Genomic DNA, 13,608 nt, shown 5'->3' on the forward strand with positions numbered 1-13,608 from the left:
AAATGTAACGCGTTAAATGTTAATGTTACATCCAGTTCAGTCAGCATGCTGTGCAAGTGGCCCGCGTTCAGTGGCCAGTGGATCGCGCGCTCACATTCACATTTACATTGACATTTATTTATTTAGCGGACACTTTTCTCCAAAGCGACTTCCAACGAACTCTATGTAGTGTTGCCAGCCCACACACCTTATTCACCGTGTTGATTTACACTGCTAGATACACTACTTAACAATGGGTCACTCATAGACACATGAGCGGAACACACTCTCTCCGTCACAGCATGTCTTTGGAGTGTGGGAGGAAACCGGAGCACCCAGAAGAAACCCACGCAGACACGGGGAGAACATGCAAACTCCACACAGACTGAGCAGGGATCGAACGCATATCCTCCCACAGATCTGTAAGAATTATGGCTCGCGCGGGATGGACGTGGAGGACTGCGGGGATATTTCCAGGTCTTTCCAGGTGCCCGAGCTGCACGTCGGGCTCCGGTTGGGGATGCGCGTTAAGAGGGTCGTTCTTCGGATGCTGCTGTCCGAGTCCTCCTTCCGGAAGCGGCCCTGCAAGCTGGGGCAGCACGGGAAGCAGTGCGCGAAGTCCTGCAGGAGGTGTCCGCTGAACACCATGTAGATCCAGGGGTTGCAGCAGCTGTTGAGGCTCGCGAGCAGCGCGGACAGGGTCACGGCCGTGTTCTCCGAATCTGCACACACATCACATCATTATTGGCCCCGTCCGTACCTGCCCGCTCCCGGCGATTCGCGGTGCTGCACTGTCACTAGAACGAGAATTTGTCACCGTTTACTGAAGAGTAGAGTGCGGCATCCCAATGGGATTCGAAGTGGCAACCTTCCGATTTCGAAGTGACTGCCACCTATTAGCGAGCGCATACCTGGAACTGTAAGCGGATTGTGCGGCGCACTGGATTCTACTTTACATCATCATGTCTGAGCCCCTAGAATCGGAAGGAACCGCACTGCTCAAAGATCGGCGCAAAATGTCATGATTTAGGGTAACATGAAAAATCTCATTTTGCCTTTGTACTTCAAAGAACAAACACTACCGCTTAACTCTTAATAAAATGGCCACTTGAAAATTAAAACTACTTAAACTGATAAAAATGCAGCGATGCAGTCAGTCCACTGTATAAAATGCAAACGCAAAAATATGGTAAATAGCAGGGAAAAAAAAAGTCATTCGGCCTGGTAATTTAGCCGAACTACCCTCACATACAGTATAATTACAAGCAGCAGAAGTTCATAACAAGGGTCCACTTGACTAGAAAAAAAACATTAATTCCTCCCCGGAGTTACCTGGTTCTGCAACAGTTCAGTTTACAGTTCAGCTCATGGCTTCTTTGAACCCACGTTTCTAATGTATATCATTTATAAAGTGTTAAATGAGCATTACATTGTTTATTTATATGCTGATGTTGTCCAAAGCAACTTGTAATGTTTGCCGTTTACCCAATACTGTGAAGTTCCAATTTAAAGTGACTGACATGATCAAGGACAGTAGGGTTGGGATTCGAACCAGCAACCGTTACAGTATAGAGGAGTAGCAGCGAACATCAGGCTACCTGCTGCTCCCCCACGAACTGGCCGTGCTGGATACTCTGTTTTCATTGAACAACTGATGCTGTGCGCTCCAATCCTTGTGATACCTACCATCCCACGAGAAGTTCACGTCCCACACCGACCACATCTGCACGATGAAGAACGGGGCCCAGCAGATGATGTAAGCGAGAACTATGACAAAGGTCATCTTGACCGTCCTCAGCTTGGCCCTGGAGATGGTGTTCACGCTGTTGACCGAGGATTTCCCGATGACGGCTGTCTTGGAAGAGGCCTCCAGTCCGTTCTTCTTAGTTTTATACTTGATGTTCCTCCAGATGCTGCAGCAGATGAACCCATAGCAGATGACCAGGATAACGACCGGGATGAGAAAGATGCCCACGGTTATCCACGTGATGTATGCTCTGACCCCCCAAGGCTCAATGAAGTGCCCCCAGCAGTCATAGACCTCAGAGCCATTCTTGATCTCGCTCAGAGAGAAGATGAAGTACTGCGGGGTGCTGAGCACCAGGCTGCACAGCCACGTGCTGATGATCATGGTGTAGGACCTGCGGGTGGGCTGCTGTAGGGTCTTCAGGGGGTGGCAGATGGCGATGTAGCGGTCCAGGGTCATCATGACCATCATGTAGGTGGAGGCGAACATGCCGAGCACCTGCAGGTGCTTCACGATCCTACACAGGAAGTCGGGTCCGTAGAAGCGGAACGTGATCTCCCAGCAGAGCTGCGGCAGCACCTGGAAGAAGGCCACCACCAGGTCGGCCAGGCTCAGGTGCTTGATGAAGAGGTGCATGCGCGACGTCTTCTTCTTGGTGTTGTACATGGCCAGCAGGACGCTCAGGTTGCCCAGGACCGCCACCACAAAGGTGATGCTCAGCACGGTGATCTCTATCTTGGCGACCTCTTCGTTCCTCCCAAACGGGTTGCTGTCGTTCCCCGCGGGGCGGCTCGCGTTGTCGGCACTTTCCATCGCTGCGTGTCGCGCGGCGCCGCAAAAAGTCAGCGCAGCTTCGACGACAAGCGCATGGCTCGGCTGGGCGCGTGCCAGAGTGCCCCCCCCATTCCCCGCAACCTCTTCTGGGCGCGGGCACACTTTGTCCAGTCGCGCGGCTCGCGGCTCCCCGCACGTCGGTACTCCCACCTCGAGCACCGACTCCGCGCGAAAACCCAGCGCAGTGGAGAGCAGCCGCCTTTTAAAGCCTAAAGAAAGTTGCGGCGCGCGTGCGATTCGCTCCCAGCCAATCAGATTCGAGCGCGGTCCCCTCCTCCAGTCTCCTAAATCGAGAAACGTCTTAAAGTTGCTGATCCCAGTACTGTACAGTACTTGACAGAAAAAGATGCACATTTTGTCACATTTTTTGATATTATAATGTCAATAAATTTCATACAGTTACAATGCGCATTCCATTTACACATAATCTATGTTCAATTTTTGCATGAAAATTTAATCTGAAATAATGCCTGCAGAATAAAACATTTTTGAATATTTTAATGTCTAAGACCCATTTGCGGAAAACTTCACGTGTGTGAAAAGGGGAGTAACTTTAGTAGTATTGGTATATAGGTATTGCTTTCATTCATTCATTCATTCATATCAATAACTGCTTCTCCAGTTTATCCCAGAAGCACAGGGTACTTGTCAGGGCACACAGCACAATGGTGCAGCAGGTAGGGTGAATTAGTTTGAATTCCCTGTCTGTGTGGAGTTTATGGGTTTTCTCTGGTTGCTCTGGTTTCCTCCCAAACACAGGTCTGAGGTTAACCGGTGGCCCTAAATTGCCCGCATATTAACATTTCTCTGTTATATACATGGGTCAAGATTATTGGGACAAGCGGTTTCAGACAATGTGTGTATGTGTCTATTTTTCTTTGTTAGGCTTCAAAAAACTTTCTTAAACAATTTTTAAATATATATTTTTTCTATTTTTGTTTATTCATCACTAAGGGGGCGCGGTGGTGCAGTGGGTTGGACCGGGTCCTGCTTTCCAGTGGGTCTGGGGTTCGAGTCCCACTTGGGGTGCCTTGTGACGGACTGGCGTCCCATCCTGGGCGTGTCCCCTCCCCTCCAGCCTTACGCCCTGAGTTGCCGGGTTAGGCTCCTTCCCCCCGACCCCGTATGGGACAAGCGGTTCAGAAAATGTGTGTGTGTGTTCCTTCATAAGGAATGTCCAACCGGTGTGATTTTGTCTTAGTTGTCATTACCAGGGTTTTAAGGCCCTTTCCTGCATCAGTGTAGTAAGAGAACAGTTTTTTTGTAACCTTTTCTGAAAACTGCATGTAGTACACACACACACACACACACGCATTTTCGGAACTGCTTGTCCTATACAGGGTCACGGAGCCTACCCGGTAACACAGGGCGTATGGCCAGAGGGGGAGGGGACACACCAAGGACGGGACACCAGTCCACCGCAAGGCACCCCAAGTGGGACTTGAACCCCAGGCTTACCGAAGAGCAGGACCCGGTCCAACCCACTGCGCCACCGCGCTCCCCTCTGTGTGCAGTAACAACAAGGAAAGAATTTCCCAGGGAATAAGAAGTTCAAACTAAAATCCTAGCCAGTTTTAGGCCTTTGGAGACATCAGCTGTTAGGTTAAAATGTGTGTGTGTGTGTGTGTGCGTGCGTGTGCGTTTTCGTATTTTCAAACTCTATATTCTGAAATAATTATCAGGGTGCACTGTAGACAGATGAGGTGTTGAAAGTTAAATGTTGCTCCAGACTGTGAAATAACATGTTTCAGGGCTGCTTAAATGCATTTCTCCTATATAGTGCAGGTTAATTGGATATTTCTGAATGATTGTTCCATAGAAACGACATTCTGACTGAAGTGAGGCCGTGGTAAGAAAAAGGGACACTGTTTCCATTTGTTGTTTATTCCATCTTTAAGACATGTGGACCTGAGTCAGGAAGTTCGTGGAACAATTGAAAGCACTGAAAACTAACCAAGGAACAAAACAACAGTAAGCTAATATTTCTCATTCTTATTTTTGCATCTCTTTATACTATGGCCAGAGTTCTGTTCAAAAATATGTTTGACTAATTGCCTTGTGTGATTTTAGTGATGTAACCCAGCAGTGTTATTACTGAATAAGGCTTTTTTGTGTGTAACAGTGGTTACAGCATTAGGTAAAAAAAAAAAGATTTGTATTTTTGTCTAATATTTCTGTCAGTATTAGCTTTGAATGAAAAAAATCTCTTTATCAATTTCCTTTTTTTTTAAATAAATAAGCCCGAAAAGGACATACAGACAGAGCAAAATACAGATGTTTGTATTTATGATAATTAAGTTTAAATGTTAAAATTGCCTTCAATGTACCACTTTGAAATGTTGTCACATTACATCTGGTGTTATTTTTGCATTGTAGTCACATGGTATTAATAATTAATCACTTTGAAGCCATGGAAATATTTTGCATATGTGTCCCAAACCACAGTTTCTCAAAATAGAGTAATTAATCTGATCCAAATGTACAGGTTTAGCACAGTGGTTTGGAAAGCTACTCACTGTTTTCCCTCTTACAGAGATGGATGATGACGGTCTGGTATTCCGATGTAGTTATCTTTGTCTTTTGAAATGTCACTCAAATCACAGATCCCGCAAGTGACTTTCCTGGAATCGTAAAGTGCTTTCCCTCTGAATTCTACACTATGTCGCATGAATGAGATCCTCATGGTGTAGGTTCATTGAGGTGTCACGAGACCACAGAATTTCAGTGGAAACTCTTGTTTGCTTTATGCTGCAATAGGTTTTGGGTTGGCAAATCCCCTGAATTCATGAGACAATTGATGCTGATGGCAAAGTGCTCTTGCCCACATAATGAGGCTTCTTAATCATTACAGTATTTATACATTGCATGATATGCTTTCAATGCTTTTGCCAGATCTTGTTATTCACAATCTAACAGGCAATCAAGAGTAATATACTTAGTCTTGCCAGAAGATTCATTGTATGTACTTTTCAACTCACTGTTTTCTTCAGTGTACATGATTGATTGCTGCGTTTATTCATTTGCAAAATGAAAAAAGTACACCGAAAGCATTTCCCAAGATTATGCAACAAAGCTTAATGTGCACTTTCTATGCAACAAGGTCTTAGAAAGTCAAATTCAAAAGGAGGAACTGCATAATATAATGTCAAGATTCACATTTTTTAGGTTTGGCTGGAGCAAATAAATAAACCAAATGAGAAACTGAATTGCCCATAAAGAAACTATACGAAAGAAGATGACAAGAATCATCCGTATGCAGCCTTGCAATTATTTTCTTAAACTATTACAGCTTGAATGTTATATTTCTGATAATCTTCAAGTGAACGTTAAGGTCTGATTAAAACATCACTAGGGGGGCGCGGTGGCGCGGTGGCGCGGACCAGGTCCTGCTCTCCAGTGGGTCTGGGGTTCGAGTCCCACTTGGGGTGTCTTGTGGCAGACTGGCGTCCCGTCCTGGGTGTGTCCCCTCCCTCTCCGGCCTTATGCCCTGTATTGCCGGGTAAGCTCCGGTTCCCCGCGACTCCGTATGGGACAAGCAGTTCAGAAAATGTGTGTGTGTAAAACATCACTGGCAGATCAACTTGCATCTGAGACCTGTCACATTATTTTTGTGACGGCTCAAGTCACTGAAGGAGAGTAGAACTGTCATGCCCTCCTCTGCGCAACGAGGATCACCTGTGACTGATCGGGGAGCAACCGCATAAAAGGGCGGTCCGGAGCACACTCAAACGCGGAACCATGTTTAACCTTGATCATCGCTCTAGTGTGCTCCTTGAGTCCTCACCTTTCCTGTTTCCACTCATCCTCAACCCTGTCCTCCCGTCTCCCTTCCCTTCGCTCTCTGGACCTCTCGGCTTCCACGAACTCCTGCTTGTCTCACGGATTACAGCTTATGGATTGTCCCTCTGGTAACGTTTGTACATCGGCGAACCTTGAATTGTCCTGTGACCACGGTTTTTGGATTTCCCTTTTGAACCCTGACGCTCTGCACTTGGGTCCCACGACTTCCTTCCGTTGTGACACCATGACGGAAGGTTCCACCTTTCATGCGGACCCAGCGGAGTCAGCGTACATTCAGCACGCATTCACCTCACATGGAGTGCTGCTGGATGCTCATGAGCAGACACTGCCTCGTCTCCGCAATGTGTTACAGGATCTGCTCAGAGCGCCCTGGTGTGAGGAGAGACCGCCGTGTACCGAGCACTCCACGGGTAACATCCCCTCAGCCCCCTTCCAAGATCTACGGCTAGCAACTCCGGCCAGGTATGACGGCACCCCTGCATGCTGTGCTGGGTTTTTACTACAGTGCAAGCTCATCTTTTCCAGTCTGCCACAAGTCTACAGCACAGATCTGAGCCGGATCACATATCATCTGGTTTCTCTCCTGACTGGGCGAGCGCTAGATTGGGTCATCGCCGCATGGGGGCGCTGTTCCCAGTATTCGTATGATAAATTCAAGACCCAATTTCAGGCGGTGTTCGGGCTCCCCCCACGCTGACCAGACCGCTAGCGAGTGCCTCTTGGACCTGGTGCAAGGAGACCGCTCAGCGGCAGATTATGCTGTGGAATTCAGGGTCCTTGCTGTGCACAGTGGCTTGGACCAGAAGGCCTTGCTCGCCATTTTTTGACACAGGCTGTCTTCCAGGTTTTAAAAGGAGCTGGTGTTCCACTGTGAACACTGGATACTCGACCTGTTCATCGAGACCGCCGTCATGCTGGACAACCTCACCCAGGACTGCGAGCCCTGCCAAAGACCCATACCTGCGACCTGTACCCCGTCACAAAGCCTGGCTGAGCCCATGCAGCTGGGACATGACCGCCTCACCACCAAGGAACGACAGCGGAGGTTCCGAAGTAACCTGTGTCTGTACTGTGGTGACACGGGTCATCTTCGCGTTACCTGTCCTGTCTGTCCAAAGCTCCAGGTGTTTGGCACCCTCGCCTGTAACCGCCTCATTGTCCCCACATCGTTCTATCCTGGGGAACCACCACCGTAGCAACGAGAGCTCTGGTGGACTCAGGGGCTGCTGGGTGCTTCATGGACATCTCATTTGTGAGGACACATCAGGTTTCCAAGCAATGGTGTGAGATCCGGATGAGGGTGAGCGCCTTAGATGGACAGCCTTTGGGCAAAGGGTATGTGGATACCCAAACCTGTCCAATAGACCTGGGAGTGAGGATCTGCCACAAAGAACGGTTACAGTTCTACCTGCTTGCTTCACCTGAGGCACCGGTCATTCTCGGTTTCCCATGGCTCTCCCTGCATGACCCGATTTTTCAATGGAGCACGGGAGAACTGGTGTCATGGGGGCCTCGATGTCAGGGACAATGCATGTGTCTCCCGTGTTGGGCCACTTCTGTTGAATGTGCAGACTTACCCCCACAGGTCGACATTCCCCCGGAGTATCAGGACTTAGCTGACATGTTTAGCAAGGAGCAAGCTGCAATCCTACCTCCACATTGACCTTGGGATTGCGCTATTGATCTCCTTCCTGGAGCGACACCTCCCCGAGGCCGGGTATACCTGTTGTCCATCCCTGAACAGCAAGCCATGCAGCGCCACATCACCGAGGCCCTAGCAGCAGGTATCATTCGTCCCTCCACCTCACCAGCCTCAGCCAGCTTCTTTTTTTGTTGAAAAGAAAGACAGGGGCCTCCATCCCTGTATAGATTACCGAGGTCTGAACCACGTTACGGTAAGATACCCTCACCCTTTACCACTCATCACTGCTGCCCTTGAACATGTCTGTCAGGCCCACTGGTTTACCAAATTGGACCTCTGGAGTGCCTATGACCTTATCCGGATCAGGGAGGGGGATGAATGGAAGACCGCTTTTAGCACCTCCCTGGGTCATTATGCATATTTGGTAATACCCTTTGGTCTCATAAATGCACCTAGTGTATTCCAGGCTTTTGTCAACCACGTGCTTGGGGATCTCATCACCAACGGCATCCTGGTCTATTTAGATGACATCCTCATTTACTCCCCTACCCAAGAACAACACGTGGAGCTAGTCCGTTGGGTGTTGCACCGATTGCTGCAGAATTGCCTCTTCATGAAGGCAGAAAAGTGCCTGTTCCATCAACCTCAGGTCTCTTTTCTGGAGTTCATCCTCAGTAAGGACTGCCTGGCCATGGATCCGGGAAAAGTGCAGGCTGTCCTCCAATGGCCGAGACCTACCACCGTGAAGGTCCTCCAACGCTTCCTAGGGTTTGCCAATTTTTACCATCATTTCATTAGGGATTTCGGCACCCTTGCCACCCCATTGACGGCCTTGACTTCCACTAAGACAGCACGGCTGCCCTGGACAAAGGCGGCCCAGCGAGCCTTCGAGGACTTGAAAAGTCTGTTCACCTCGGCACCTATTCTTCGTCACCCTGATCCGGACAAGCTATTCGTGGTAGAGGTGGACGTTTCTGAAACCGGGGTAGGAGCCGTGCTGTCCCAACGACAAGGTAATCCACCTAAACTGTACCCATGTGTTTTCTTTTCTAAGAAAATGTCCCAGGCAGAAATGAACTACAACATCGGTAACAGGGAGCTTTTGGCTGTGAAGCTAGCTTTGGAGGAGTGGCGACACTGACTAGAGGGGGCCAGATACCCGTTTGTCGTCCTCACAGACTATAAGAATTTGGAGGTCCTTGCAGATGGCGAGACGACTCAATCCCCAACAATCCAGGTGGGCCCTCTTTTTCACCCGTTTCATTTCACAGTGACCTACCGACCTGGTAGTAAGAACATGAAGGCCGACACCCTGTCTCGCATACACAAGCGGGAATCCACAGAATGAGACCCAGGTTTCATCCTACCCTGGACATCCTTCGTAGCCCCAGTCCAATGGGACTTCTCCCGAGAACTCGCCCAAGCCCAGGCTACCGAGCCTGAACCTCCAGGTAAGCCCAATGGGAAGCAATATGTCCCCCCCCAGATGAGGGCCACGGTCCTGCAAGGGGTCCACGACATCCCGCAGCCGGCCACCCCGGATTCAGTAAGACTCAGATGCTCCTGCAGAAACACTTCTGGTGGCCGTCACTGGTAGAGGACACGCAGGACTACGTACGGGCATGTCGGGTTTGCACCCTAGCCAAACCCTCGAACCAAAGACCCGCAGGACTCCTAGAACCTTTACCGGTGCTCAGTCGACCCCGGTCGGACATTGCTCTGGACTTCCTGGTAGACCTCCCCAACTCCGACGGTAAGACCACTATCTTGACCGTAATCGATAGATTCTCCAAGGCCTACCAGTTGGTGCCCCTCCCAAAATTCCCTCTGCATTGGAGACAGCGGCGCTCCTGTTTCTCCACGTCTTTCGCCTCTTTGGCCTTCCAGAAAACATTGTATCGGATCGAGGACCCCAATTCACCTCCGACTCTGGAAGGCCTTTTGGAGTAAATGAGGAGTGTCGTAAGTTTAACATCGGGGTACCATCCGCAGGCAAACGGGCAGGTCGAGCGACTGCAGCAGGACATAGGCGGTTCCTGAGCAGCTACCACGACAATTGGTGCGCTACCTACCATGGGCCGAATACACCCATAACTCGTTGCCTCATGTCTCCACAGGATGTTCTCCGTTTCAGTGCATATTGAGCTACCAGCCTCCTTTGTTTCCCTGGCATCCAGGCTCCAGCAACATCCAGCTGTCGATGCCTGGTATCAAGCTAGCACAAGAGTGTAATGTGCCATCTGCCGACACCACATTCACAGCCAAGCCCAAGTAAAGCAACAGGCCGACCGCTGGAGACGCCCGCTCTCCTTCGTACCCGGACAAAGAGTCTGGTTATCTACCAGGGGAATCCGGGGGGTACCTGTCGAAAAAACTCAGCCCTCGATACATCGGTCCCTTCAAAGTACTTTGCCACGTGACTCCGGTCTCCTACCGTCTCCAGCTGCCACAGCACCTGAGGATCCACCCAACGTTCCATGCCTCCTTTTTGAAGCCATGCGCCACATCCCTGTACCAGCCGCTCCTGGACTCGCCTCCTCCACTTCCCCTGCAAGACGGCGGGGCACCAGCCTACGCGGTCCGGGCGCTGCTGGATTCCCGTCGGTGAGGTGGGGTCTTCCAGTATCTAGTAGACTGGGAGGGCTATGGGCCGGAGGAACAATGCTGTGTGACTGCCCACGACGTGCTGGACCCAGACCTGATCCGTGACTTCCATAGGGACCATCTGGACTGTCCCGCCCCCAGGCCCCAGGGACGTCCCCCTGGTCATCGCAGGGTAACTGGAGCTGCTGGGGGGGGTACTGTCACGCCCTCCTCCGCGCAACGTGGATCACCTGCGGCTGATCGGGAAGCAACCGCATAAAAGGGCGGTCCAGAGCACACTCAAACACAGAACCATGTTCAGCTTTGATCATCGCTCTGGTGTGCTCCTTGAATCCTCACCTTTTCTGTTTCCACCCGTCCTCAACCCTGTCCTCCCGTCTCCCTCCCCTTCGCTTTCTGGACCTCTCGGCTTCCACGAACTCCTGCTTGTCTCACAGATTATGGCTTTCAGATTGTCCCTCTGGTAACGTTTTACATCCTGTGACCACAGTTTTTTGGATTTCCCTTTTGAACCCTGACGCTCCGCGCTTGGGTCCCATGACTTCCTTCCGTTGCGACACCATGACAAGAATCTACTGCTGCAGATGTACATGGGACGTAAGAACCAAACAGTATTTTATCAACACATTCTGTTCATTGAAATGCTATTACTGACAATATCTGAAGCCATGTGTTTGATCTGGTAATTAAATATTATGTAAATGGAATACATTACTGCCTGACACTGCTTTAATATAATGGTACTGAGGCTAAGAAACTTTAAAAAACAACGTTAAGGTTAGAACCCTATGGCCATATCCATTGCTTTTCCTGCTTCCTAGCATCATAACCCCAGGAGGTGAAAGCCCTGAGGTCTGCCAGAGGCACCACCTGAGATCCATAAAATTTACCTGATCAGTTCCCAGGGTTGAAGTTACATCAGTAGCTTGTGGGTTCTTGACTGACTCTTTACTGTCATTATCTAGTGGCTCTTGTTCACTGACCCAAGTTCTTGTGTTTCTGTTCTAGTCGTGATCTCCTGCTCAATCTACACCAGTCCATTGCGACTCTGTCTAGGTCCTGTGTACCACCCTGTCTTTGCCACACATTTTTTAAAATTTTTATTAGCTCTGTTTACCCAACACTGTTTCACTTATTGTATAACACCCTCTATGTCTTTTTGCTCAGTGTCTATAGTATCATCCTTGCATTTTAATGTCTGGTTAGCACTGCACCGTTATATTTATACTCTGTGGTTGGGTTCATTGCACTTCACATCTGTGTCCAGGTGGTACAGTAAAACATATCCGTGTTTGTTTTATGTCCATAATTTACAGCTAGTATTTGAAATCCCAAGAATTTTCTGTGACCCATTGCTCAGACAAAGGTAATACAAAGTAATCAACTTTTCAGGCCACTGCAACAAAAACACTGCTTATGTTTCCTTGGGGACAGCTTGTGCTGTAGTGGTTAGAGCTGCTGCCTTTGAGCCCAAAGGTTGCAGATTTAACTCTCACTTCCAGCTGTAGTACACTTCCAGAAGGTACTTACCCTAAATTGTTTCAGTAAAAATTATCTGTATAAATGGGTAAGTATTTATAGGTAGATTAACATTTTTAAGTTCTTTGGAGAAAAGTGTCAGCTAAAAGAGTAAATGTAATTTAACTTATGCTTTTCTCCGAAACAACTTATACTTAAACTACTGACAATTTTTTTCCCAATTTATGTAGTTGCATAATTCAATGGAAGCTGGAGGTGGACTTCAGACATGTGACCTTTTGGGAGGGCGGTCCAAGGTAACAGCTCTAACTACTATGCTAAAAGTACTTTGGGGCTTCTTTGTATATTCAGATAAAGAGGGCAAAACAAGAGGCCTGACACCACTTTGTTTATAGATTCACAAGGCAATCACGTGTAAAAATATTAAGACATATTTTCTCTAACATGGTAATGGAAAGACAAAGATCAAAGTCCAAGGATAATTTAATAAGGACCACATTTAAATATGTAACCACTTGATATATTTCCAATGAGCTAATTACATCTCGCAAAAAGTAAATCAGAAATTAAATTTTGCATTTAGGGGTCAATTAAAAAATCGGAGGGATGGTCATTACCAAGAGTACATAATGGAGTCATGGAAAGCCAGTGTGGGTTATATAAATTTTATATGGTTACATCATGCATGCAATGCATATATTTAGCTGTGTCTAGTAGCCATAGCAAACATTGTCTGTTGAATGATCTGATATTTCTTTTGGTTATACAGTGTTTTCCTTGGCTATGTCAGTGCTGTGTGATACTGACTTGCACGTATGTGAGGTTTAATGTCTGCATGTTTTTGATTTTGAAAGGCCTGTTCAAAATTTGGATGAAGAGCATATAGAGGTTTGTGGTAGTGTGTTACATTTACACTAAGAACAAAACAAACATTTTAATCAGTTACATTTTATGACTCTTTCTTGCTACTGTAATTTTTAAAAAATATTTAACAAGAAACTAATAATGTAAACCAAAAGCAACACCCCCTTACTGTAAACTGAGTTCTGTCTCACTGCTACTGCTGACAGCCAGTGATAATTTTCCATTTAAACATTTGAACATGGTCATTACTTTTACCACCAACTCATAAGGATGCTCAGAAAATTTCAGGAAGAGGCTACACTTTCTGTGTGATACATCTAATTTGCTAACTAGAAGACTGAGAGTGCTGGAGAAGTAGCGCTGAGGAGCTTGGGGAGGGTTAAAATCCCCGAGTCTGTTTACACTGAAAGTCAAAAAACAAACAGCAATTATATCATGATTATTAATTTTTCATTGTACTGAGCGCATCTAAAGCAACTATTTAGACATTTTTACAGGAGGCTATTTCTACGGGAGCAGTTTAGGGGTAAACATCTTGCTCTGGGCTACTTTTGCAATGATGGGAATGTTACTTGATACTATAATTTTTTTTTTCCCTAGAGTATTGTTTTTTCACTATTGTAATAACCTTTGCACAGCAATAATTCAAAATATGGAC

At 47.7% G+C, this 13,608-nt stretch overlaps 1 protein-coding gene across 2 annotated transcripts; it reads right to left on the minus strand.

Moving 5' to 3' along the window:
* Positions 1-345: 345 nt before the first annotated feature.
* Positions 346-2,723, minus strand: avpr1aa (arginine vasopressin receptor 1Aa). 2 transcript variants are annotated; one of them, XM_029259332.1, is made up of 2 exons: positions 1,666-2,723; positions 346-701 (listed from the first exon to the last, which is right to left on the minus strand). In XM_029259332.1, exons 1-2 carry the CDS (start codon positions 2,537-2,539, stop codon positions 409-411), a joined length of 1,167 nt encoding a protein of 388 aa, XP_029115165.1. In that variant the 5' UTR covers positions 2,540-2,723; the 3' UTR covers positions 346-408. The 2 variants fall into 2 exon arrangements, with proteins under 2 accessions (XP_029115165.1, XP_018602719.1); XM_018747203.2 differs by having other exon boundaries at positions 624-776.
* Between the last annotated feature and the right edge of the window lie 10,885 nt (positions 2,724-13,608).

The sequence above is a fragment of the Scleropages formosus genome, chromosome 2, assembly GCF_900964775.1.
Source record: "Scleropages formosus chromosome 2, fSclFor1.1, whole genome shotgun sequence".
NCBI lineage: Eukaryota > Metazoa > Chordata > Actinopteri > Osteoglossiformes > Osteoglossidae > Scleropages > Scleropages formosus.